The 12,169-nt window shown below is 40.5% G+C and overlaps 1 protein-coding gene across 1 annotated transcript in view; it reads right to left on the bottom strand.

The window, feature by feature from the left end:
* The window catches only part of CUBN (cubilin), a 271,439-nt gene that overhangs the window by 68,587 nt on the left and 190,683 nt on the right, over positions 1–12,169 (bottom strand). Inside the window, exons 46-50 of the mRNA XM_028114080.2 lie at positions 10,637–10,846; positions 10,022–10,162; positions 9,246–9,427; positions 2,874–3,045; positions 1,660–1,866 (exon numbers count right to left, since the gene is read on the bottom strand). Coding sequence (XP_027969881.2) covers positions 1,660–1,866; positions 2,874–3,045; positions 9,246–9,427; positions 10,022–10,162; positions 10,637–10,846 — 912 coding nt within the window. The remainder of the gene's footprint in view (positions 1–1,659; positions 1,867–2,873; positions 3,046–9,245; positions 9,428–10,021; positions 10,163–10,636; positions 10,847–12,169) is intronic.

Raw genomic sequence — 12,169 nt, 5'->3', positions numbered from 1 at the left:
AGAGGGGGGAGGGTCCAAGAGAGAAGCAGACTCCTTGCTGAGCAGGGAGCCCAATGCGGGACTCGATTCCGGGACTCCAGGATCATGACCTGAGCCGAAGGCAGTTGCTTAACCAACTGAGCCACCCAGGCGCCCCTACCCTACATCTTCTTTATCCATTCATCAGTAGATGGACATTTTAAGCCAGTGGTTTTGAACCAGGTGGCAGTCATAAGGGTTTATCAGAATCATATGGAGAACATTCTCAAACTACAACTTCCATTTCCTTCATAAGTCTTCTTTAGATTCATCTACTTAGGAGGGCCCACATGATTCTCCTGCTGATTCCCTTGGTCTGTGACCACAGACTTTATCAAATTCTCCTTGAAAATTCTGTCTACCATGTTCTCAAAGTCAGCATTGATTTCAATAGCTGCCCTAGAACATTGTCACCAATGTTAGTTACATTGGTGTAATATTGCCACTCACTGTGTTAGTTTCTCCTGCTTTCAGCCTCCTTTAAAATAAAGTTTTTCAGGGGCGCCTGGGTGGCTCAGTTGGTTGAGCATCTACCTTCAGCTCAGGTCATGATCCCCGCATCGGGCTCCCTGCTCGGCAGGAAGCCTGCTTCTCCCTCTCCCACTCCCCCTGCTTGTGTTCCCTCTCTCGCTGTGTCTCCCTCTGTCAAATAAATAAAATCTTTAAAAATAAATAAATAAATAAAGTTTTTCAGTGACATGGAACTCAGTGAACCTTAAATAGCACAGATGACCCACAATGTTATTTCTCTTTTTCAAACCAGGTAAAGAGTGCCAATGTAACAATGGAGGCAGTTTGATGGATTGCCCACAACTCAAGAAAGAACTAAAATGGATTCATCTTTTATGAAGGGAGATTTTTAAAAAATTCTTAAGATAACTGTGGGTTACCAAGCAGACCTCAGTCCATTTCTATCATGAAAACAAAGGCAAACTTGACTCTTTTGGGGTAATTCCCCAAGTAGCTTCCATATTCTTCTCCATCTGTTACATTGCAAACTTCTTTTGATTTCTAAGTAGAATTCCTGTAAATTCAGGAAATCGCCGATACAATTCTGACCATGCTAATTTCCATTCCGTGAGGAAAGAAGTCTTGCGTAGTAAGAGATCACTGAAGGGACCACGTGAACTCATCAAGAGAACACAGACGAGGGGCACCTGGGTGGCACAGTCAGTTAAGTTTCCGACTCTTGGTTTTGGCTCAGGTCATGATCTCAGGGTCATAGAATTGAGCCCTGTGTCAGGCTCTGTGTTCAGTATGGAGTCTGCTTAGGATTCTCTCTCTCTCTCTCTCTCCCTCTGTCCCTCGTGCCCACATGCTCTCTCACTCTCTCTCTCTCAAATAAATAAATCTTTAAAAAAAGAGAGAGAACATAGATAAGCTGAATCTCTCTTGGGTAAGCCTCACCTTAATTGAAACATAGAGTCTACTTGCAAACTCTGATCCATCTCATTCACCGTTTATAGGGCATGTTACCTCAGCTGGGTACACACAGAAATATAGCTTTTTCTGACCAAAGTTCTTTAGGATTCTATGTACATATATTATAGCCACGTGAGTCCCTTCATTATTGGTGGCCTCCAGGCATAAGAACAATACTGTGGATAAATAAAATAGTACAAGTTCCTTGACTGAACTCACCTGCTCGGAACTCAAGGACATCAAACTGACAGTCTTGGTGACTTTCCAGGTAAAAATCCTCAAAATGAATGTAAATAGATGAATTTCCCTGATTTGGATTGCTGAGAGTCCATTCACAGTTTAAGTTTCTTGAGTAATTACTGACTCCATTATAGCCAGGAGAAGTAAAGTTTCCTTCAGGGAAATGTGTAAGGGACCCACCACACACTAAGAAAACAAAAGGCAACAGAGAAAGTAAGAGTGAAATTCACGCCATAACAGAACATACAGGTAATGCAATAACAACAAAAATAACAACAGCAAGATTTTTATTGCTTTGATTTGTTTTTCTAGGTGAAGTGAAGATTGTGGGTGAAGGGCTGGCTTATGTATGCAGACTATGGAAGAAATTTCTGTGAGTTTGGAAATATGTATAAAAATAAACAGCTTTTTTATTTTCCTGTAGGGTAGATTAGGTGGATTTAGGGGTTTGGCTATGCACCAGTTTCTCCCGACTTAAGCCTATTGTTCATTAATACTTCATTTAGAGAAATATCTAACTTCCAGTGGTGGCCTCAGTGGCTTCTCATTAGCAATTCTCCACTTGACCCAAGAATTTAATTGGATCAAACAGATAACACAACACCAGAGTGCCAGTGAACTTGGCCCTTTTCATATGGTAATGAATGTTCCTTGTATCAATGAAAAAACTTAAAGGTTTTTTAAATATTCAGTTCCACTCTTTCTAAAATTTAAAACTCTTAGGTAATGGCACCAATCCAGAAAATAAGAGAATAGTTAGACCAGAAAGGCAAAAATATGTATATGGATGGATGACTAAGAAACAATAAAATCTGGCTATCTTCAATTAAATGAGTTACTTCTGGGGAATCAGTTACCTTCTAAGTTGAAGGTCTCATTCAGCACAAAATAAGTGACCAAAGACTATGGAATGGGCAACCAAAATAATGGCAGCTTTGCATTGGAATTGAGCTAGAAGCCCTGCCAAAAGCATTTTTAAACGTTTTTAACTCACAATAGCAGCTTTCTTTCTGAACCCAGAACATTTTTTTTTCCTGCCTGGGATGCCTTTTCTACCTGGTTATGTATGTTTGCTTTATGAGGAAGGTCCCAGGTGTAATTCTGATCTCTGAAGGGAAATAGATGGCTCCTTGCTGTTGGTAGTATAGCTTTGGGACCCCTGCAGTGCTCACAATTTTAACATCTTCCATTACCTGCATCTTCGTTGGATGTGTAGGAAGCACTGAAGCCTCCATATGGCCTGGATCCATCAGTGAAAAACACGACTTTCATTGTATTTCCTGAAGATCTGATTGCGTCACTTATGTTCACATTACTACACAGTTTCTCTAGCTGGGGTGAGTTACTTCTAATGCCATTGAATATCTGTCGGAAAAACAGTTTAACCTTTAGTCGCACTGTCCATCTGACAGGGGGTTTCCTAGAAGATTATATTCACAGCCCGGATACACTTCCTTAGAAGGAAACTCTGTGCTAAAATGAATTACTTAACAGAATGGGCTCCTTGCTCAGTGCCACAAGCCACTATGTTACCCAGAGCACATTCTGTGGCCTCAGCATCATTTCACTAAAATGAAAGTACTACAGTAATGCCCTCCTGCCATGTGGTGACAAATGAAAAACTGCAGTACTGTCTGCAACTGGAAACCATGTTCGAAATGTAAATTAGGCCAACACACTTTACATCTTAGTTCACAGAGTTCACTGATGGACCATTTTTCATAACAATGTATCAGGACCTTTGATATTTGGAATGAAGGCTTAAATGTTAGTCTCTGATGACTAGAAGCATATAGTAACTCAAATATTTTAAAATGCCTTGAAAAGTAACTTTAAAAAAATCAATCTCAATATCAATATAATAGTTCTTTCCTAAGTACTTATGGACCCAAAGCCTCAATTTTCTTATTAGTTTGAATTAAAAAAAAAATGGATTAGAGTAGTGCTGGCTCCAAAATATTAAACAATAATTATTCCACTTCAGTGCAAAACCATGGGAGTTTCAGCATGCCTGGTTGTCACAGTTCAGGAAAGATCCAGAAGTAACTAAACAATAATTGGCTGATTGAGTAACTGATATTCCTTTTTTAAAATTGTTTATTGTTATGTTAATCGCCATACATTACATCATCAGTTTTTGATGTAGTGTTCCATGATTCATTGTTTGCGTATAACACCCAGCATTCCACGCAGACCGTGCCCTCGTTAATACCCGTCACCAGGCTAACCCATCCCCCCACCCCCTCCCCTCTAGAACCCTCAGTTTGTTGTTCAGAGTCCATCTTCTCTCATGGTTCGTCTCCCCATCTGATTTCCCCCCCTTCATTCTTCCTCTCCTGCTATCTTCTTCTTTTTTTCCCCTCTTCTTTAAAAAAGAATTTGAATCACTCACAATTAGAAATAATGATTCCGAGTCTAACACTAAGAGATACAGAGGAGAAGAATGCACTCCATAACAAAGATGTGAGCTATTTAATTTACTATAACTGATCATTAAATTGAGCTCTGTGAGGGCTTCTGGTTTCAAGTGTCTTCTGACTCACAGGACCAGACACAGTGTTTCCTATCACTTAGCGAGCACCAAGAAAATGCCAGGCTCTGCTAATAGCCTACTTGTATTACTTTATTCAATTAGCACAATACCCTTTCAGACATATAATATTATCCCTGTTTTCCAGATTAAGACAGTAGAATTCAGAAAGGTTATGCAATTTGCTTCAGTTCAAAGAACTAGTGATAATAAAATTAGATTTAAAATCTGATTCCAGGGGCGCCTGGGTGGCTCAGTCGTTAAGCGTCTGCCTTTGGCTCAGGTCATGATCCCAGGGCAGGGGATCGAGCCCCACACTGGGCTCCCTGCTCAGCAGGAAGCCTGCTTCTCCCTCTCCCACTCCCCCTGCTTGTGTTTCTGCTCTCACTATCTCTCTCTCTGTCAAATAAACAAATAAAATATTTTTTAAAAAATCTGATTCCAAACCATGAAATAATGTATAAGAAAACAGAAGATGACAAAATTTCAATAATACTGAAAACAGGAATGGGCAACATATTGCCAGAATCAAAAGGGATTATCAGCAACTGCAGGCTAATGGAACATGTCAGAAACCCTGATCAATGGCGGTTATCCTTGCACCAATGTCTCCCCTGAGCTTAGAATCACAATGACTAACAATTGTTCGGACAGCCGTTTATCACATGAACTCCTGCTTTTTGAGGCAACCAAAGTGCTGTTTCCACTCTCCTCCTCCACTCATGTTTGTACTCAGAAACTACAACTCCCAGAAAACAATGGGATAGGAAGTAGGCATTTGAGATTCAGGACAAGCTCTGAAATTTGCTACATGCAGGAATAAAATCAGGCATATATCCCATAGTAGTGCATGCTGGAGGGTGTACCTTTACCTCTTCTCCTTCTGGACAGAGTCAGATAAGCAGCTAGGTTTGGAGGAACTGTATGCTCAGGCAGCTGGAGAAGGTATTAATCTAGAGGCAGTGCACTTAAAGCTGCCTTCACTCAACCTGTAGATCTCAGGAAGTTTCCCTTCTCTCTCCCTCCCTTCCTCTTTTCTTTTCTTTTCTCTTCTCTTTTCTTTTTTATCTCTCTCTCTTCCTGTCTCTCTGTTTCTTTCCGCCTCTCTTTCTCTTTTTCCTTCTTTCTCTCTTTCTCCACCCCCCACTCTGCTTTTTTGTCAGAAGTTCTCAGAGTGATGAAGTGTGGGCAAAGGGCAAGCCACATCCCCTTATTTACAGCAGAGTGAAGAAGAAACAAAACATTGAACCTATAAAAATATATTTCAAAGAAAAAGAATGTGGACATGATATTAAAGATTCATAAAAGAAATTTATTGTTGGAGCTTTAGCCTCCCGAGGAGAAAAGACCTGTAGATAGGACATTTGTAGTTTCTCCTAATTAAATGGTCAAGTACCCCCAACCCAGTGAATACCGTAAGTTGACAATCCCATGCACACAGAGCTTCCAAGCAGCATTTTAGTACTTCATTCTTAAATATGAATAAACAGCCAAGGGTCATTAGACATTTCCTTAAATGTCTAATGTAAAAGGCAGAGACCAATCAATATACATAGGAAACAGGAAACTGAAGGAAATGGATCTCAAAAGAAGCAACATAAAACTTCAAAATTATGATTAATATATTTATACATGTATGTGAATATATCAAATACATACAATATTTTAATATATATAGTATATTCAAAGAACAATGGTAAAATAAGGATAATTCCAGGTATACATCTTCTCATAAACCTTATCATCCATGCCCACTTCCTTATGGAAATACAAGAACAAATGCCTCACCAGAAAAGGAAATGAACCAAGACAGGATAATGCACCTGTCATGGAGTCAGGTGTCCAGCCCAGGAGAGGAATGAAGGAGCGTGCAAAGTTGACGGGGAAGGGAATGCCCCACATGACAGTAGGCATCACTCTTGCAGCTGATGGAAAAGGGCTCAAGGAAGGGTACTGCTAAGGAAAATGAAGGAACTGGTAGATGTACTTTACAAGGTGGGGATGTACCCCTGGAGTGAAAGTGTGTGGAAGAATTAGTGGTATGTTCATAAAAAAAACTCAGGGTAGAAAAGGACACGATTATTGCTATTAATCAGAAAAACAAAAGCAAATGCTACCATAGCACACTACGTGGTGAGGTGGGGAATGACAGCTGTAAAATCATGGTAATGTAAACATTGAAGAGCAATTTAAACAAAATCTGTGACGTATGTATTTTGGGAGGAAGTTGGGGGAGTCTGAGCTATGCATAGCCCTGTGGTGTGTATGTGGTGGGAGTGGCTTGTGAAGAGAGCTAAACCCTCATCTCTCAGAGTTGAACGTAGGTAGATGATGCCTAAGACCAAAAAACAAAGAAGTAGTAGAATAGGAATATTATTTTGAAATAATGACAGACACACCATGAGAAGTAGCTAAAAGAGTTGAAAGTAGATGCCTTTGGCGTCTATGATTCAGAGATGGGAAAATGACAAGTACGACGTGATTTAAAATGTGTGGTTGTCGCTGTAAATTTTATTTTATTATTTGAGTTCTGAAACTATGACTGTTCATACTATCTTTCCTGACGGGCATGTGAAAATTCTACTGGTAAGATTCCAAATAATCATTATATTCAATACAATTTCAATTATGGAAAGAATTTCAAAGGGAAATAATCAGTTGTATACATCAAAATTTTAGCAATGGGTAAGTAGAATTTCAAGTATTTTTTATATTTTTTATTTTGTGAACTCTCCAAAATCTGTTCGATAGGCATCCATTATGTTTATAATCAGAAAAACAGATTAAAATTAGTGTGCAAATGAATTTATGCCACATTATTACAACTGCATAATATATTCATTGCCAAGGAAAGATAAGAAAATGTATCAAAATATGGTATACTGGGAGTGGTTAATTTTTTTCTACTTCATCTTTGTCTCTATGTATTCAGTGGAGGGGGCCTGGGTGGCTCAGTCAGTTACACGTCCAACTCTTGCTTTCGGCTCAGGTCATGATCTCAGATACATATATCTACAGATATATATATAATACATTCAGGTATTAGAACTTGGGGGCATATTGTGAAGTTTGAATATGGTCATTTTAGGGCAATACAAAGAATTACACTAACATACAAAGATGTTTTGTTTTGTGAAATTCACTACGCAACAGGAGACAATTAAATTGAAAACAAAAGGGTCTTTTTTTTAAGATTTTATGTATTTATTTGCCACAGAGAGAGAGCACAAGCAGGGGGAGAGGCAGAGGCAGAGGGAGAAGCAGGCTCGCCGCTGAGCAGGGGGCCCAATGTGGGGCTCCATCCCAGGACCCTGGGATCATGACCTGAGCCGAAGGCAGACATTTAACCGACTGAGCCACCCAGGTGCCCCATAAGTATCTTGTTTTTAAAACAGGATAATGAGGGACACCTGGGTGGCTCATTCATTAAGCGTCTGCCTTCAGCTCAGGCTGTGGTCCCAGAATCCTGGGATTGAGCCCCACATCTGCTTCTCCCTCTCCCTCTGCCCCAGCCCCTGCTCGTGCTCTCTCTTCCTCACTCTCTCTCAGATAGATAAATAAAAATCTTAAAAAAAAAAAAGAATAATGATAGTACTTCTGCTATTCACTCATTCAATTATTACTGTTTCTACTGGGGATTTAGCAGTGAATGAAACACAGAGTGTGTCCTAATGGAGCTTACATTTCTGGTGGTGGGAGCAGACAAGACACAGACAAACAAATAAATACATGGGATGTCAGTTGGTGTGAAGGGCTGTGAAAGCAATAATGCAGGGAACAGGATGGGTCAGGGTGGAATCTATTTAACGTAGGGTCTCAGGTACCAGATCATTTGAAGAGCCGGGAATAAAGAGAGAGAGTGGACCAGGCGACCACTGGGGAGGCGCAGTCCAGAGGCCACAGGACAGGTGAAGTGGGTTTTCAAACATTTTAGCAGATTCAAGGACCCAAAAGGAAGCCAGTGAGACTGGATCCTAGTGAGCAAAAGAGCAGGGGAGTTTGAAACAAGATGCAGATACCGTAGGGCCAGTTGGGCCACTGTAAAGATTTGGGATTTCCCTCTGAGTGAGATGATGAGGCCAAGAGAGGATTTTCAAGGACAGCAGCATGATGTGATTTACATTTAAACCCATCACGCTGGCCGCTGCACCCAGCAGGGGGGCCAGGGCGGGTAGGGAGACCAGCCGGAAGTCATTAAATTAAGTCTGAGCCAGTGGTGGCGGCAGTAGCCATGGATCTGGTGAAAAGTAGTTAGATTCGGGATCTCTTTAAAGATCCAGCCAGTGGGACTTGATTATGGATGCAACATAAGGTGGGAGGGAATGAACTCCAAAACAGACACTGAAGTTTTTGACCCGAGCATCCAGAAGTTTGGAATTGTTATTGACTGAGGTGACAAGGACGGAAGGAAGGCTGAGTTGGGTAGAGAAATACATTAATATTAATGTATAATTAATCCAGTATATATATATATACATATATAGCTGTCATTTCAGTTAACAATCTTCTTTCCCACTCATGGCTCTCCTTTGCTTTCCTTTGCTAAGGGAAGGTAAGAATGCTGACGGCATCTCCCAAAGCACTTGACCTTGGCAACACTGAGGGCAGGCAGCCCATGCTCTTCCAAAGGAGTCACTCAGCACCTCTGGCAGAGAACAGTAACTATACAGGACCACTCAACTGCTTAAAACTTTTGGTGGTGACTGTTCTGTGACTTTGGTCCTATTTAACTATGTGCTACCCACGGGCTTAACTATCCTCCGTTTACCCACTTTTGCCATGGGTAATGATCATTTGCTCTCAAAATTTATCCCACCTATGACCCTGATGTATGTTGCAACAACGAATAGATTCTTAAAACAGGTTTTACAAATAACATGGCAGTTCACTGGGCTTTTGTTCTATCGAAAATACTTCAGATTTGTTTGAGGCATGGATGGAAATATTCACGACCTAGTTTTCTGACTATGATTTATAGGTCAATAAACTCCTTCAACAACGGAATGTAATATCCCTGACTGCACGGGACACTTACCGTCACACGCTCACTGCTGCAGGATGGACGAGCTTCCAGACTCAGGTTGGTAAAAGTCAGGGTGATCCGCCTTCCTTCCCGCACTGTGATTCTCCACTCACAGACCCGGCCATGAGGATTCGGGTTCGGGTAGTTGGGAGAGGTGAATGTTCCCGTAGGGCCCTGTAGATCCCCACCACACTCTGAAGGGGAAGAAACCCAAGAAAACTGCCAATCCAATCAAAATGATCCCTTCCACAAGAAGTGTTCTCTAAAGTATTTTCTTTACTATCACATTGGACAAAATTATTGCTCTTATTTATCGCTAGGTGTATATGAGGACTTATAGAGAATGTTTGTATCCACTTCCTGTCTCTAATATTTAATATTTAATCCATGTTTCCATGGATTGTATCATCATGGCCCAAGAAATATGGGGGACCAATGGATGGAGTAATCTCCATCCAGTTTCTTCAAATAAAATCTGTATTTCACCAATGTCAGGGTATTTGGAATGCCGATTCTGACAGCTGTGGGGCTAATGCATAGTTTGCTTAAGATGAGGAATGTGTACGGCTCTCGCCCATAACATCATCCAAAGCACTTTCTTCGGTGGCCTGTCTCACAGCTGTGGTGTGACTATTTGATTAATGTCTGCTTCTCCACTAAAGTGTGAGGTCCAAGAAGACAGGGGTCATTTTGGTTGAACAACTATCGTACCACCAGTGCCTTGCAGGGTGTCTAGCCAATGTAGGTGCTCAATAATATATAAATAGTTAACACATCAGTGAACTTACCTTCCATGCTGGATTCAAACTGGAGTCTGAATCCTGAGGCAGTAAGAGAGCCATCTGTGACAAACCTCACCAAAGCGACATTGCTAGAAGTGTCTATGCTGTCCGGAATGGTGTTTCCACAGTATCTGCCCAATAAACTTCCTGTGAGAGGCAAATAATTAAGTATGTCTATGTCCACGTGATTGATTTCATTTCACCTCTACTTGAGGTATTCTACAAGTACAAAGAAAATAATAAAAGACAAGACCCTGCCCAGGAAGAAATGTTAACCTCTGTTAAGAGAAGGAAGACAAACATGAACAAAATCAACATATTCATATAGATGAAGAGGTGTAACAAAAGCTGCCACCAATTAGGGCAAGGACATCTCAGCACAATGAGGGACCTGTTCCAGGCAACAGAGTGATGAGTGTCCAACTCACGTGATTTCTAGATACATTACCCTCTCTCTCCTTACTTGACAGGATGCTCCTCAAATAACTAACTGCATATGGCACTGGAAGGTCTCAACGGCAAAGAACAGATGCCATTTTACCTTTGTTGAAGTGAGGACACTTCAGAGGCTGAATGAGGAAAATAAACATCCCCAAAAGACAGCAGACATATTGCACTGACCAGAGGTATGGTTTTCCCAGATCTCCACAAAGTCCTTTTCACAGCCAGAGGAATTCTGAAGGTTAAAGTCTTCAAAATGGATGGTAAGATAGTGTCCTGAGGGACCCTCAAGATGCCACTCACAGAATAAATTGTCTCTATATGGAAGTGTTGGATATCCGCTGCTTTCAATGACACCACTTTGCCCTGTCACTCTTCCCCCACAGTGGGCTGCAGAAAAAAGCAATATTCTGTTACAAGATTTTTCTTTTCTTTTTTTTAAATTTAACCAGCACATTCAAAAACTTTTAGGTGCCAATTGAATATTAACGTTTTAAAAATTCTGAAAATGTTTACTTAGTTAGTGTTCCCCTTATTATTTGAAATCTACTATTGATGTAAAGAGAAATGATACCACAAGTCCAGTTCAATAATGGGAAGTGGAAACTGAAAGGCATATTCTGTAACATCACATTAATGGTCCTGGGACACCTTGTAAGAGCTATTAGTTGCAAGGAAGTTTCCTTTCAAGAACCAACTGAGGGCACCTGGGTGGCTCAGTCGTTAAGCATCTGCCTTCGGCTCAGGTCATGATCCCAGGGTCCTGGGATCGAGTCCCATATCGGGCTCCTTGCTCCGCGGGAAGCCTGCTTCTCCCTCTCCCACTCCCCCTGCTTCTGTTCCCTCTCTGGCTGTGTTTCTCTCTGTCAAATAAATAAATAAAATCTTTAAAAAAAAAAAAAAAGAACCAACTGATACATTGGTAGGGCCTGCCTACTACCCTGAGTCTGTGATTCTGAAGACGGAGGGCTGGCTTAGCTGGAAGGGGTGCAGTGGTCATTAGTGATGCTTGGCCTTCCTGGTTTAACTATCAAATGAACGTTTCACTGCAGTAACTGGTATCTCGGGGCCTGGCAAACTACCGCTCAATTCTTCCTTACCAGCTGGATGTGATAGATTGACTTATACAGTTTGCCTCGGGCTATAAAACAACCTGTGGTGTAGGTTTAATGTTGTTACCAGTAGGCTTTCCAACTTTTGACTGTATTAAATACGTTTGGTTAGTGTTCAGACCCACCAGATACTAAATTCTATGTAATTGTGACCATAAAACAATAAATCTTCAGGATGCATATGTATTGCTCATTTTTTAAAGTAAGGAAATCAAAACACTGAGGAGACACACTTGTTTCTGTCTACTGACTGATTTGGCACTAGAGACATAAAGGAAAAACATTATCCACTAATGATGAGTTCAAAGTTACCATTCTGTATATAGTTATTTGATTATGTTTGAATAGTAAACCATTTTACTAGTTAAGGTGATATTATAGAGATTTCATGATAAGAGAAAGAAACAAAAATTTGATTTAACTGAATATGTTTTCACAAACAAGTTAGGAAAAAATACAAAATATTCAAGTTTACTAAAAAGAGTGGTTTAAAATGGAAAGCAAAATAAAATGTTAAATTGATAAATGACTTTGGTTTTAAACATTTACATTCCTTACTTATTTCTATCACTGAAACAATCGTTACAATAAGGCAGATAGA

The sequence above is a fragment of the Eumetopias jubatus genome, unplaced genomic scaffold (assembly GCF_037043125.1).
Source record: "Eumetopias jubatus isolate StellerSeaLion01/CBP00866 unplaced genomic scaffold, mEumJub1_p1.0 scaffold_8, whole genome shotgun sequence".
Taxonomy (NCBI): domain Eukaryota; kingdom Metazoa; phylum Chordata; class Mammalia; order Carnivora; family Otariidae; genus Eumetopias; species Eumetopias jubatus.
The sequence above is the reverse complement of the archived record's forward strand: the minus strand, read 5'-3'. Positions and strand labels throughout refer to the sequence as shown.